Raw genomic sequence first — 15055 nt, 5'->3', positions numbered from 1 at the left:
CAATCTCTGTTCTACTCCTTTACTTCCTAATCAGATCTCATGCATCAGCTGACTGCCCATGTCTTTCCTAAGGAGGTAGCCTTATACTAGATCTATCTAGCTCTACAGTGATCAAGGTGTTAGGCAGAGATCCTTCACATCACCTGTCATCTGATCTTTATTTAACTGGAGATGCTATGGATTGAATATGCAACACAACTGCTCTAGCGCTGAGCTGTGGTCTTCCACCATATTGTGTTCTAAAGCAACAGTTTTGGCTTTGTCCACAGTTGTGACAAAGATGGAATCAGTCTGTGAAATGTGCAGAGGAGTGAAATTGTTTCCATTCTATTTACTATCAATTGTTCAGCTGTCAATCACAGGTATGCAAATGAGTACTCTAGGCACCTACAAGATATATTCCAGGTGCAATGACTGGAACAGTTACTGAGATCAATACATAATGGTGACAACTCCCTGAAATCTCAACACTCTTTTCCTCTCCTCCTAGCTTTAAAACAACCAATTACTCCGATATCTTTGGAAACACGACAGCAAGGCAGTAAAATGCAAGGTGGAAGAAGAGGATTACATGACAGCTGATGAAACAAATACAAATACACATCTCTATCATAACTACTGCTATTGAACATCCAAAATTCAACACTTTCTGGTCACATTGCAAAATGGTTGAGGAATGAACAGGCAGTAAACAAAAACCAGTCAGATATACTGATAACAACACTTCAGCTTGTGGCTCTGGTCTTCCTGAATTTATTTACTTATTTTTAAAAAGATACAAAAACTTTTACATTGACTTCCAAAGAACCTGAAACATGTCATCTAACACTTTCTTCCATCTATATTTCCCCACTACCATCCTTCTAAAAGCTGAGGAAGGTGGTAAGTCCTAACAGGACTGAGGTCAAAATGGTACTTCTGAGAAACAATAGGGAAGTGTCAGGATGCTTGAGGCAACCCCGATGTTTACAGTAGTAGAAATATTCTATTAATACCTAAGACAGCAATCTCACAAAAACATCCCAATGAAGTTCCAGCACAGTGGTGAACCTTGGTGTTCAAATTTCAGTGGTGTCCTGGGTGATGCCAAAATCTGGCACCTCTTCACCTTCCATTCGTGGTGGACCTGCTCTGGTGCCCCAGAAGCTACACCAAGTGCACCCTCTAGAGCCACCTCTGTTCAGCATGTTCAGTAGAGACAAAATGAAGACTGACATTTGGAAAAGAAAGAAATGGAAACCGTGGTGGGTGAGGGGGTGCCCTTTTGGTTCTCCCATTTTGATCACTATTCCAGTTCCGTAGTTGCAATCTGTTATAGGACAATTCCAAAGTAACCACAGATCTACAATGTTTTATAGGGGAATAATCTTTAAATTGTTGACAGAATTCTATTTGCAAGAGGTCATTCCGCTTTAAAGGCTGAATAACATTATTTGCGGCAGCAAGAGGAGCACAGGGTAAGCCAGAAATAATGACAGTAATACTTTTTAAAAGGCAAATTGACACCCAATCCTGTTATGCTAGCTCTGTCAACTAGATCAGGACCTGAATGGTTTGAAGGCAATCCTTTGCGTCTCTAAAACTATCCTGGCTTACACAAGCGTAACATATATCATATGTACATTACCTGTGTACTCCAAATGGAATCCAGCAGCCGACACACTAATATCTGACTGAAAGTTTAGGTACAAATTGTTGGATGTACTGTTGAGAAGTGGAGGTATTGTAGTCCCTGGGGGAAATGAAAATAGAAGAATATCATGTTAGTACTGTGAGTAATACAGCTTTTACGCTCCTTGGATTTTGTCTAGAAATGTATGAAATATTGCACGCATGCACAAAATTCAAACATTCTCCAGTTTGTAGAATGACTCCATCTTACCACTATAAGGTAACAGTAAAATCACAGAATCATTAGAATTGTGCAATCTTTTGCCCAATGTGCGGTTCAAACCCACGACCCTGATATTAAGAGTCTCACGCTCCACCGACTGAGTTATCTCAACATGATTGGTTTAACTCTATTGTATCTTCTGAAATTTTGCTAGAATTACAAAAAAATATATAGTGGCAAGAGTGTTTGGCAATGGTTCAGGGCAAGCATCTGATTTCAGCAGCTCCTTTGCAAAAGGCTGCCAGTGTCTTCCACTTTCTTTGTTTTCCACTGCTCCTGCTACAGCAGCAGCAACAGCACCACTCACCACCCTCTCTACCAGACCATATCAAATCTATAGCCCTACAGGCCAGGGCTTTGCATTTTAGGTACATTAAGATACTGGTGCTAGAGGAGACTCTTGAGAGTCCCATGGACTGCAAGAAGATCAAACCTATCCATTCTGAAGGAAATCAGCCCTGAGTGCTCACTGGAAGGACAGATCCTGAAGCTGAGGCTCTAATACTTTGACCACCTCATGAGAAGAGAAGACTTCCTGGGAAAGATTGTTGGGAAAAATTGAGGGCACAAGGAGAAGGGGATGACAGAGGATGAGATGGTTGGACAGTGTTCTCGAAGCTACCAGCATGAGTTTGACCAAACTGCAGGAGGCAGCGGAAGACAGGAGTGCCTGGCATGCTCTGGTCCATGGGGTCACGAAGAGTCAGACACGACTAAACAACAACAAAATACTGGATAACCACTACTGTTTGAAGCAGAACTTGGCTCCCATTCAAAAGTGGCACTGTTGCCCACCATAGCTAAAATGGCCATATGAGATCCCAAGCAGAGAGGGCCATGAGTGTTGGCACAGTCAGGTAAGAAAGTGAGGGGGAAGGAGAAATTTAGAGGCATAAATTATTTCTCTTGCATGGCACTGGGACTCAGCTTCAAGTCCTATTTCTATTTCACACTCACTTTAATATCTGCCTGTACTAGAGCAGGAAATATAGGTTGTGGTTAGGCTTGAGCAAGAATGGAAAAAAGGGAACAAGCAGAACAAAGGTCAGGGGTACTTTGCACATGCCCATGTTGTAGGGAAACACATACATGAAAAATGGGAAGTTAACATCTAGGGACATGAGTCACAGACAGCACATGTGGAGGACATTCGGGTGTATACATGGTCAAAGGCCATCAAGAAGGAAAGACAAAGGAGTGAAGAGACAAACTGTATAAGAAGGAATAGAGACATGTCAGGACACAGCTGTGAACTCTCTTTGACTGTTCCCCTGCCTCTGAGTTATGAGCTGGAGAGTATGGGATCCTGGGCTGACTGATCATCATTGCCACCTTTAATCACTATAACCCTGAGAATGTAAGAAGTGTTTTCTCTTCTTTATATGCTTGTGTGAAATTTTGTGCATGTATCCTTCAAATAAAACTCTTGGAGATGAACCATAACCTCATTTGTTCTGTTCGCATCATAAGCCTATCAGCTGACCAAAAGCTGCAGAGACCAGGTAAAAAGTGACAGGGAAGTTATGTAGGAACCTCTAGGTTAAAAGTCTGGTACCAAATTTAAAAATTCCTAAAATTAAATTCCCAGAGGGGCCTTTTTAGCTCTGGTGGGACTCTCCACCAGTGCCCACACTAGCTGACCACTGATGATGGGCCTGAGTTAGCGGGAGAAAAACAAATAAGACTGGGTATTAGTAAAGCAGAAAAAGGCTAGAGTATTGAAAATTCAGAAAGGCTACATATTCCAGAGGACATTAAATACTGTTGAGAGTTTGAGCAGTATGCTATTTATTACTTATAGTATATCAAAGGAGTGGCCGAACCATGACTGGAACACTTCAGTAATCCAAGCTGTTCAACCAGGCATCACATTTAAAGAAGAGGCAATTCAGATCAAGCAAGAGATATGATCTTATGCCTTCCATCTACACCAGAGGACTAAGGAAGTCCTGAAGGGAAAATAGATGATGAAACAACAGCTCGATCAACTGAACAAGCCAAAGAAATAGGTTCCTAGGGTTCCTGGGCTAGTTTGGAAGAGGAAAGGAATGAGAATAATGATATAGCTAGTAATGGGGCAGGGAAGAAGAGGATGCATTGGTGACTATGGTTTTGTGTGCAGAAAAATCTTAGATTTAGACACTTCAGTGGATCCTGGATATTGTGTTATTTGTATTCAACTTCCATCCAGGTTGCATAGTACAAAATCCATTAAGAGCCAATTGTTTTTTGAAGTCTAGTATTGGTAAACAGGATCTGCTCTAGACGACAAATATTGGAAATATAATTCACACCACCCTGCACTCACAATATATGTGATGTGTAGCAGCAAATGGCAATACAATATGTTTTAATGCAGACATCAATATATGGTAGCACCGGGTAATGAAACCCCAGAAATCTGGCATGCAGCTTTGAATCTCTAACTCATTCCAAAAGATGTATTATGTATTACATGAACCCAATTCCATATCTTTATAGCTGGCATCTTCAGAAGTGGCACAGGTTGATTGTTTATCATAAAAGGGAGTACCAGAAATGTAGTCATTCTTTCCATTCACCTGAATAGCTTCCAAGCCTCGGAGCATTATTATCAGCACCATCATAAAAATCCAAAGAGTCCCAGTTATGCTCAGTTGCAAAACTTATAACCTGTACCTATGAAGAAGAAAAAGTTAGTGGCAAAATTATGAGAGAATTCCAAATTCTACAATTTCCCCAGATTCATAACTATCATAAAAAGTATATTTTGAGCAGCTATACTTTTTGCAAGTAGTGAAGGCTTGCAATGAAAACTGGGTTCAACTAGGCATGCAAGGAGAGTACCTCGTATAACATCTAATACTGTCCTCAGTTATCTCCATTTCTTCTGACATTGTAACATCCACCTGTTCTACAAAGTACTGGTATTTGTGCTTGCTGACAGAAGTTAGCAATGCTTACCTAATAACGGTGCTTCCAATAGCACTTTAAAGACCAACTAAGTTAGTTCTTGGTATGAGCTTTCGTGTGCATGCACACTTCTTCAGAAATGTGCATGCACACGAAAGCTCATACCAAGAACTAACTTAGTTGGTCTTTAAGGTGCTATTGGAAGGAATTTTGTTTTGTTTTGACAATGGCAGACCAACACGGCTACCTATCTGTAACTAATAACTGTGGACACCCAAAAAGTTTTGCCCTGCGTGAAAGGAGAGCTAGATGTATGGTAACAATGAGATTTCCAACCACATGTTCACTGCCAATAAATAAAGTTGGGACACATGTATGGGTGAAGTAGTGGGAAGAAGGGGTGCTTCCATCATCCCTTGTTCAAATATTTTTCCATATCAACCACTGTCCATGGACACTTTCACCACTAGACTAGATGACATATCTGGAACCACCAGGAAAAGAAGAGTGGGGCGAAAAGGCAATGAGGAAGGTTAAACCATCCTCCTTTGGCTCTCCAGATGCTCTGCTATTACCAATTTGCACATCAATAGCAAACATGATTTGGAATCCTCTCTTCCTCACTGAATGTCTGCTTCTACCCGGAGTGATGAAATTGTCCAAGTCTCAGTAGGTAATAAACATAAAATAATAGAAACAACTTCAAATAATGGTTACACACACCCCTGGACTCTATATGCTTTTTCTGTATAATTTTTGCATACAATTAGCTGGGCTTTTAAAAATGAAACAAAATGCAACAATGCACAAGCAACCAGGACATATGTGGACCATTCAATGCTTGAGGTAGTTCAACATGGGCAAATCTCAATTGGGCCTACACTACCAAATTATGTGTAGAAATCCATTTTGAAAAGATTCCTCCTCCATTCTTACAGCTAACAGACACCATAAAGGCCAACGAAGTTCTCTAGCCTATGCTTATTTCTATATCCTGAGTTCTGGAATAAGGAGGGGGGGGGGAGGATAGTGTTTCCAGTTAATTGGGTATTTCTCACTGTTAACAAACTGGAAAAAATGTTAGGTTTCTGAAAATAGAGTGGGTGGGAGGGTTTGTCAGGTCTTCATATAACTTAATTACATAGAGATTCTGCTGTGTGAAATATACTGCATAAAAGAGCTGAGGATGGTCACCTCCAATTCTAAATATGAAACTGTCTTATAATGAATCATGCTATTGGCTCATCTGATCTGGTACTATAATGGCAAATTCATTGTGCAAATTCACTGAAACAAACAATGTAGTTTATTGTACAAAACTCACATATACATACATTAGTAACGGATATGACCTCCACTATTTTTAAGCAGAATTTGAACACGGTTTGGCATGGAGTCTACTAGTTTCAAATAGTCACTGTTGATTTTTGGATCCCTGTACCACACTTGAATCAGTGCCTGAATGAACTTCTTCAGTCTACAGCACGGAGGCAACTTTTGCATGTAGCCCACAAATTCTCAATGGGATTTGCGTCCAGGGAATTCCCTGGCCAATCAAGTACCTGTATTTGCTACTCTGTCATTTCTTCACCACTTTCAATGTGTGACAGGGGGCTAGGTCCTGCTGCAATATCCCAGTACTGTCACGATACCTCTTTAGCAGCTCTGGAATAACGATCTTTCGTAGAACCTCAATATATTGTGGTGAGTGCATCATTCCTTCTATTGGCTGCAGGCTTCTGACAGCGTAATGATCAACTGGCTTTTCATGTTTGTTTTGAGTACAGGATTATGAGTAAGATAGAAAACATGCTTTGTTTCAATTAATTTGCACAAGGGTGTAGGGTCACACAGTGAAAAAAAGGTCAGAACTCCTGCAGCCCTTACGGTATTTGTAGAAGAGGTAATTTTACCACTTGTAGCTAGTAAACGAATGGAAGAGTTCAAGATTGCTCCTCTGACCTCACCTCCTTGCTGCCAGTTGGAGCCTGGAAGGTTTTGGATCGTGCAGCTAAAATGTCATTAGTTCCACCACCTTAAATTACCTTTCATATATTATAGTTATAAAAACTGTTAAAATTGTTAAAATTTTAATCTTGATATACTAAAAGTAATATTTCTCAACAGGAATGTCTCTCACAGTAAATTGCTCCAGGAAAAAGGTTTATATCTATTGTGACAGTTGTTAATTGCCTGGTTTGGTTTGAACTCTTCATGCCCTCAGTTCTTCCAGAGATGAGAGCCTATACTGATATCAGAAGAAAATTCAATGCATTCTTACTTGAATTCCAGCTCCTTCAGGCACTGTGATCTTCCAAATACAATTCAGATTGTTGTCATAAGGCTCAGGATAGCCAGGGGACAAAATGGTCCCTTTGCGCTTAGTTAAAATTCCTCCACAGGGCACTGGAAACAAAGGCATAAAATGTGGGAAGAGGTTCCCCTGTATTTCATTCATCACAGTAGGGATAGGTTGTAACAGAACCTTACAGAATTACAAACATGATTGATCTGAACAGTTTTACAGTATGATCCTATAGTTCAAGATGGCCTCAGGAAAAGAAAACACAGCATTACACCCACCCATCCTGGCTTGGATGATATTGAAAGACTCTTAAACTGTTCTAACACATCTGATATATACACACAATGGCTGAATCTGGCATTTACACTCAACAGGTATCATCCACTTCTGCTAAATAATACATTCTGTAGTCATTCAGGTTCTGTATGTGGACTCAATGAGAGTAGGATTAAGGCATGGTAAAATGTACTGTCTATGGCAAGGCAAGGCTCTCTCCAGAGTTAACAATGCAACCTTAACCACATCTGCTCAGAAATTAGTCCTACTCGATGCAACAGGGCTTATTCATGGGGTTAGGGTTGCAGTGGACACTCTTGGAATGGGGGACATCCCCAAGGATCTGATACTGGAGAAGTAAGTATGTTTGAAAGATCAGCTGTTCATTACAGTCACCCTGCTATTTAGAAGGTGTACTGAATCCCTGAGACAACTCTCTGCCTTGGGAGAGTGTAGTCTACAGCCCTATAAAAGTTCAGTCTAAAGGATGAAGGAGCATAAACACCAAGGGGAGCAGACTTGAAGAAGGGCTTGTCTCTTCCCCAGGCTGCCTCCCCCTTTGGAACACCTAGCTGAGAGAAGCTAATCATTATCTGAGAGGAAATGAATCAATCAGTCCATATTTTATTTATTCACATAATCTATATGCCACATTGTCATTAGAAATTTATGTTCTCAGGTTGTCTAAGCAAACTCGTAAGGAAAAAAGAAGTACAACTTTTATTGATCCACTAAAAAGCTGGGAATTGTGAGAAATAAGAATGGATGAACAAATAATGTTGTTGCTGATATTATTTTATTTGTAAATAAAACCCATGACCCAGAAATCCTAGTGAATCATTAGTGTACTCCTCCAAGTCAATAATAATAATAATAATAATAATAATAATAATAATAATAATAATAATAATCAGGCACAGGCAAACTCGGCCCTCCAGATGTTTTGGGACTACAATTCCCATCATCCCTGACTACTGGTCCTGCTAGCTAGGGATCATGGGAGTTGTAGGCTAAAAACATCTGGAGGGCTGAGTTTGCTTATATAATACCAAGAACTAACTTAGTTGGTCTTTAAGGTGCTACTGGAAGGAATTTTTTTTGTTTTGACTATGGCAGACCAACACGGCTACCTATCTGTAATAATAATAATAATAATAATAATAATAATAATAATAATAATAATGTTGTATGGCCATCTTTCAGGGATTCTTTAGCTATAATTCCTGCATTTGGGGGGGGGGGAGGTTGGACTAGATGATCCTTAGAATTCTATGAAAGCATATTAATTTCCCTTACAAAACCTGGAACCATTGTGTCCCCATCTGAGAGCTCCAAGTCCTAGCATCCTTTAATAAACTGCTTTTCTCAGGATTATTTGAGGAGGGAAGTTCATTGGATATGCTTTAAAAGCACAGTGTGGATCTGCCCTCACTTAATATAGTTTAATACATGGACTTACAGCACAGCCCTAAGCATGTCTACTCAGAAGTAAGGCCTGCTGAGTTCAATGTGACTTAGACCCAGTTTTGCTTGTATAGGTTCACGGCCTTAATATGATCTACAGCATGGAATACAGAATAGCACTCTGATTAGCTAGGGCATTTTATTTTAACAGATTAGGCCTGGGGAATTTTGGCCTTTCTTGTTCAGCTTTGAACCCATTTATGATGCAGGTTTCATTCTGAGAATTCAGTCTGAGATTAAAAGGCAGTAGGGCCTGGATCTAGTGTCAAAAAGGGCTTCTTAGAGATGTAATGAGCCCTCAGGGCTTAAATAAAATATAGCCTATTTTTTTCTGTCGCAAAGCAGCTCCATTTTTTTGAAAAAGCAGACTTTGCTGGAGTCCAATGTACTTTTGTCAAAACAGTAAAGCCACACAAAATAAATAATGACAGTAATAACAGACATAAACAGAAAGAACTCATAAGGGCACCACACTGATATTTGATGCTAAACATGAATGATACTTGCGGTCAAGAAACTAGACATTCTAATATAACCACATTAGACTGTCATCTAAATACAGATATTCTGCTGGTATTATAATGGCTTGGAGAAATGATTGATGAGAAGTTTTATCAGTACCATTAGCAGCCCATGCATCACTCCGGTGGAACAACATTATCAAGTCCTTGAGCTCATTTCATTAGATACAAAAATGAGGACTTGAAGAATATGTAGAAGAAGGAAACTTATCTGAGTAATGAATGTAGGAGCTACATTTTGTAGTGCATATAACTGATAGAATCTGTCAGGGACTACATGAATAAACTAAAGGTCAGTGTCACTTAAACAGTTTAAATAATTACTGGTAAAAGCAGGAGCAGACAGAATGACTGATAGCTGATATCTGTAAGGAAACATTGAGGCAGTTGCTACAGAGCTACGGCAATTTAAAATGGTCATGGCTAGCATTTCAATTATTAACCTGATTTTCTTCAGAGCAGTTTTAAGCTCATGCATATTTATGACCTAGATTAGAAGAGTGATGTGCACTAATGAAGAGCAACTACCTTCCTTGGGTCAAATTAACTTTTGTAATTTATTTTATTTATTCAATTTATAAACCATCCTATAACAATCGTTCTGTGGGCAGCATGTAAGTAAAATTGGCTCCAAGATTAAAATCGCATTGTCATTTTTAAAAATTCTGCAAAAACACAAACAAGACAAACGTCTTTAAAACAGAGACCAAGATATTAAACAACACAGCCCTAAAGAATTAAAGCAAGGGAAAGAAATGCAAAAACAAAACAAACACCATAGGGCTAAAAATAATATCAGGGCACTGCAAAATAAAGCTGATGCAGATGTTTTGGACTACAATTCCCATCAGACCCATCAAGCAGGTTGGCTGAGGCTGATGGGAGTTGTGGTCCAAAACATTTGGAGCAACCAAGTTGGTAAAGAGTGGCCTAGAACATCTGGAAAAATGAAATGGTGTTTGATGCTGAAAAGACATGTAAGTTTTTAAATGACCTGGTGGCCCTCCTTGGGGATGGTCTTCCACAACAGAGATGCTACTGTTGGAAAGTCTCTTTCTTTTGTAGCCAGCCATTGTGTTTAATTTGATTAAGGCACCTGAAGAGTACCTCAGCCAATAATATCAACACATGAGTAGGTACGGATACTAAGGTCTTATAGGATGAGTTTAAGTTTTAAAAATACTAAAACCAGCCTTTGAGATCATAAAAACCCTTATATAAGATCCTCCCTCCTCCCTATTGATTATCTGGTTATTTATTATTTTTAAAAAGTCAGCTAAGAAGAATTGTCATCATGAAGAAACAAAGCAAACTTTCAAATGTTGCATACTCATAAAACAAAGAAGAGTGTAAACAGGTCAAAGAAGCTTAAGACAGAATACAAGATACCGAGAAACTATGAGCAATGGTACAGGAATGTAGAAGGGAATTCGGTCTCCTAGTCTTAGAAGTGATGATGGAAGGAACACAGTAGCAGGGTTGGGCAGTCAATATCTTAGGTATGGAGTCTCTGAAGCAGAGTTTTGAGTACACTGGGAGCTGCAGGATCCAAGGGAAGTCCTGCTGTGTGCAGAGCAGCACACGTCCCTTGTGCATTGACACCATTAGATGTAACCCAGCAAAATCTTGGAAAATGTAAGTGCCATAGACAGGAATAATAGAACAAAAGGCTAAACAAGTGTGTCGGTTGAACACACTGTTTAGAGGAATTGCAACATTTCCCTGGAAATGTGTAAAAATGAGGTGACATTTTCAGAGTCCTTTGAGTTTAGTGATTCTGTGTAAACGGTATTTTCTAACGTAAGGGAGAAAAATCTTAACATCTACAGAAAAGAAAGGGTGGGATTCCTGGTTCTCTTTAGTGATAACTTTGTATACCGGTAATTCTGCATATAACAGAAGGCCAATAAGGCAATTGTGCTGGCAACAGTACAGGAACAAATGTGTCAGTACTTGATACAATACTTCATTAGACAGTAACTAGACCTTTACAAAAATACAACTTTTAACTACTCACCAACACATGTAGGAAGGGAATCATTCCACTGCGCCAACGCATTGGGCACTGTGTCACATCTAATTGCTATTGATCCATAGAGTATGTAACCTGGATTACACTCAAAAAGAACCAATGAACCAACCGCGAACTCATTTCCAATTCTTTTCCCAAATCGTGGCTCCGGCACCGAACTGCACTGGGTTGCACTTGTTCTTGGAACCGCTAGAAACCCACAAGAAATGACATGTACTGATTCATAGTGCAAAAATATTTTTTTAGCCTGCGCAAGCATTTAAAATACATTTAAAATTAGGGTTTTTTTAAAAAATCACTTTGATGCAGTTCCTGATTGAGTGTATATATCTATTTTATTTTATATAACAAGGCCTATACTTATAAATGTTAAGTAAAACAACAGTTCTGATTAGATAAAAGAGCTGTCCCTATGAGCCCTTTCAAAAATCACGCTGGGACTGTACTGTACATTAGTTGGATAAAAAAAACCTGTGATGCATTATTGAACTAATATATGAAGTTCATATTGCTGTGATGGATGGATATTTAAATGTATTGGCTATGGTTTTATGAATATATGATCTGTTTGTCTGATCAGTATTCAAATTTTATAAAAGACTGTATTACAGTAGCAAATGTTGACGTGCAGCCATTTTAAGTGCCTGAACCATAACATGGTAAATAAAGTAAATGAAGTGAAATGACTTAATAATTAATAGCAAAATTATTGATTTAGCTCAGGGTAATACACTGTCTAAATTCACAATGATACTGAAATATGTATTTGAGTGGCAGGCAAGGTTGAATATGAATAGATCAGATTATAAGCAAAATGGAAAAGGGGAATTTCCCAGTCTCACTTCAAGTTTGCAAACCCTTCATAGCTTTTCTACAGATTTTCTACAGATTTAAGTTTCATGGATGGTTATGTCTTCTTAAACATGCTTATAACCACAGGGATTCAAAATACATAAGGAAATATGATATATACAGTGGTTTTTTCCTTAAAAAAATGTTTATGGGTACTCCCATTTTGACTCAAGAAAATCACTATTTTATAGTTCAAATCAGGAAAAATATATACAGTGAATGCACAAAAGTACAAAGATTCACAAAATGTTTAGGGGTATGCATACCTCCAGAAAAAAAGCACTGGATATATCAATCAGATAGTATTTTCCCTATCAATATTTTATACTTCTTAATCTCTGTTGTATTGGTTACAGTTTCAAACTGACTGGAGTTGGGGTTTTTAAAATGTGTGTGTTTTAAAGAAAGGTCTTAGAAATAGAAGGAAATGTGAAAGATTAGCACAAAGGTTTAACTGAAGCATATTTGAAGCACTCATGTTTCATACCTTGATAAACAAAGTGAAATCCTTTAGCTGTTATGGGTCCAACTGAAGTAAACCGGATGGTAATCTGGTTCCCTGAGCTCAAGGGAAGGGATTCTCCTATTCAAGACAAAAAGTACTGTATCTCAGAAACAGGTTGGTGGGTTTTTTTTTTTGCCAATAATCCTAAAATACTGTTTGCATTACATCTGGCAAACATGTTATTTTAAATCCTAATCTCAGTGTTAGGGTCCTTTTGGGTCTAACTTGATATTCTGTCAGGTACATATTGATTGACCTAGACATAAAGTATCACAGTTGATTAGTTACATTTCGTAAGTTATTACCTTTTACAAGTGGTGTTTCAGAGAGGGGATATTTTGCTAACATAGGCTATTCCTCTATTCCTCTTTTTTACATGTGGCTTGAATCATACGGAAACACCTCCTTTCAACTGATCTCATTGTAATTTATTTGTATAAGAAAATATTTTGGAATTTTAACCCACCCACATTAAGAAAAGAAAAATCAACATCTATCCACCAGAATATCTGGCACAAATCTTTACTCAACAAACAAGGAATGCATGGTTGTTCTATGGTGATATACCTGAATGAGATCCTGAAAGAGAAGATAATAAAGACGACTGTTGAGTTGGGCCATCATATACCTCAACCACGTCATGGAGTGATGTCTGGAAAAATACAAACTGGCCAAAAACCACTAAAAGAAAGATAAAAAGAAAAGTAGGAAATTAAATTGAAATAAAGTTATTGTTCATTTTTAATATCATGCATACAGCTAAGTGATACTCTGATAGCAGTTACCATTTTCATACAATATCCTAAGTGTAATGAACCATTGTTTCTTCTGATCCAGCTGTCATGTTGGCTCTGTTGGGCAGCTTCTTATATTGATAGAAGTCTGCAGATCCTATGGGAGCAAGCCAGCCAATCTGTGGGGAATGAGTCTATCGGAAAGGACCACAGAAGTGCATGCAGAGAGAAGGAGGATGTCATCAAAGTACCGCTACAACCACAACTCTAACCATGACCACCAGATTCCTTTGGAGACAAAGATTCATTTGGAGGGCCTGACCTTTGCTATTCTGCCCATCGAGAGCCAAATGTAAACAAGAAATACAAAAAAGTAAAGAAGAAAAGAAGTCTTTCATAGAAACATCTACCACCTCATGCCCTTAGCAAGTTGGATACAAAAGCATTAATTTATAGCTGATTAGTCTATTGGAAGTTTAATTAACTTCAGTGTGATTAATGTTTTCATCAAGACTGTGCATTTGGACCCTGAATCAATTTCCAAGCCCTCTTTTATCTTAAGAGTCTCATGATGAGAATGCAAGGGGTCAAACAGGAGGCGGCGGGAGAAGAAAAGAAAAATTATGTGAACCACTTTGCTAGCTCTGCTAGCACTGACTGGTTGGGAGAAACCCCAAATCAGATTTAGGGAAAATGCAGGGACGTCAAAGTTTCCATCAGAAAAAGGAAACTTCTTGCCCCATTGCCCTTGAACTTGCGAGTTCAAGGACAAAACTGTAGCTTCCCAGCTAGTGACAGTCACCATTGGACTCTGTAAAGGTAAAGGGTAAAGGGACCTCTGACCATTAGGTCCAGTTGTGGCTGACTCTGGGGTTGCAATGCTCATCTCGCTTTATTGGCCGAGGGAGCCGGCATACAGCATACGGTCATGTGGCCAGCATGACTAAGCCGCTTCTGGCGAACCAGAGCAGCGCACAGAAAATCTGTTTACCTTCCCGCCAGAAGGTATTTATCTACTTGCACTTTGACGTGCTTTTGAACTGCTAGGTGGGCAGGAGCTGGGACTGAGCAATGGGAGCTCACCCCGTCACAGGGATTTGAACTGCCAACCTTCTGATAGGCAAGTCCTAGGCTCTGAGGTTTAACCCACAGCGCCACCTGCGTCCCTTTGCCCTTGGACTCTGTACGGAGCAGCAAAAACCTAGATAGAATGCTTGTGCATACTCTTCAATTCTCACATGTTTATTGAAGCCCCAGTATGAAAGCTGAATAGGACTATTGATATTGGGTTTCTTTTTCTCTGCATTCTGTACATCTTCCTGCCCTGAACATCTGTTATTAGTATTTACATGCCCAGAATATCATTGCCTCAGGGGAAACAAGCATCAAAGACCAGCTTTACTTACAAAGTAAATAAATGGTTGCTCTGATTTTTCTACACCTGTTATGATGAAAGTTTGATAAACGTTCACCGAAGTTAGGTCCTATCCTGCAACAAGTGTTAATGCTTCCAAGCTACAACAAACAGCCTGAATTTCAAAAGTCTTTTGAACTTCATGGAGCTTTTGGAGGTGGGAGAG

General features: G+C 39.1%; 1 protein-coding gene across 3 annotated transcripts in view; it reads right to left on the bottom strand.

Moving 5' to 3' along the window:
* The window catches only part of CSMD3 (CUB and Sushi multiple domains 3), a 601007-nt gene that overhangs the window by 104795 nt on the left and 481157 nt on the right, over positions 1 to 15055 (bottom strand). For all 3 annotated transcript variants that reach the window (XM_028736265.2, XM_028736266.2, XM_028736267.2), the window contains 6 exons: positions 13309 to 13422; positions 12724 to 12819; positions 11370 to 11573; positions 7068 to 7192; positions 4456 to 4552; positions 1628 to 1732 (listed from right to left, as the gene is read on the bottom strand). In XM_028736265.2, the coding sequence (XP_028592098.2) occupies positions 1628 to 1732; positions 4456 to 4552; positions 7068 to 7192; positions 11370 to 11573; positions 12724 to 12819; positions 13309 to 13422 (741 nt within the window). The remainder of the gene's footprint in view (positions 1 to 1627; positions 1733 to 4455; positions 4553 to 7067; positions 7193 to 11369; positions 11574 to 12723; positions 12820 to 13308; positions 13423 to 15055) is intronic.

This window comes from Podarcis muralis, chromosome 8 (genome assembly GCF_964188315.1).
Source record: "Podarcis muralis chromosome 8, rPodMur119.hap1.1, whole genome shotgun sequence".
Lineage (NCBI taxonomy): Eukaryota > Metazoa > Chordata > Lepidosauria > Squamata > Lacertidae > Podarcis > Podarcis muralis.
Note: the sequence above shows the minus strand (reverse complement) of the source record. Positions and strands in the feature narration are given on the sequence as shown.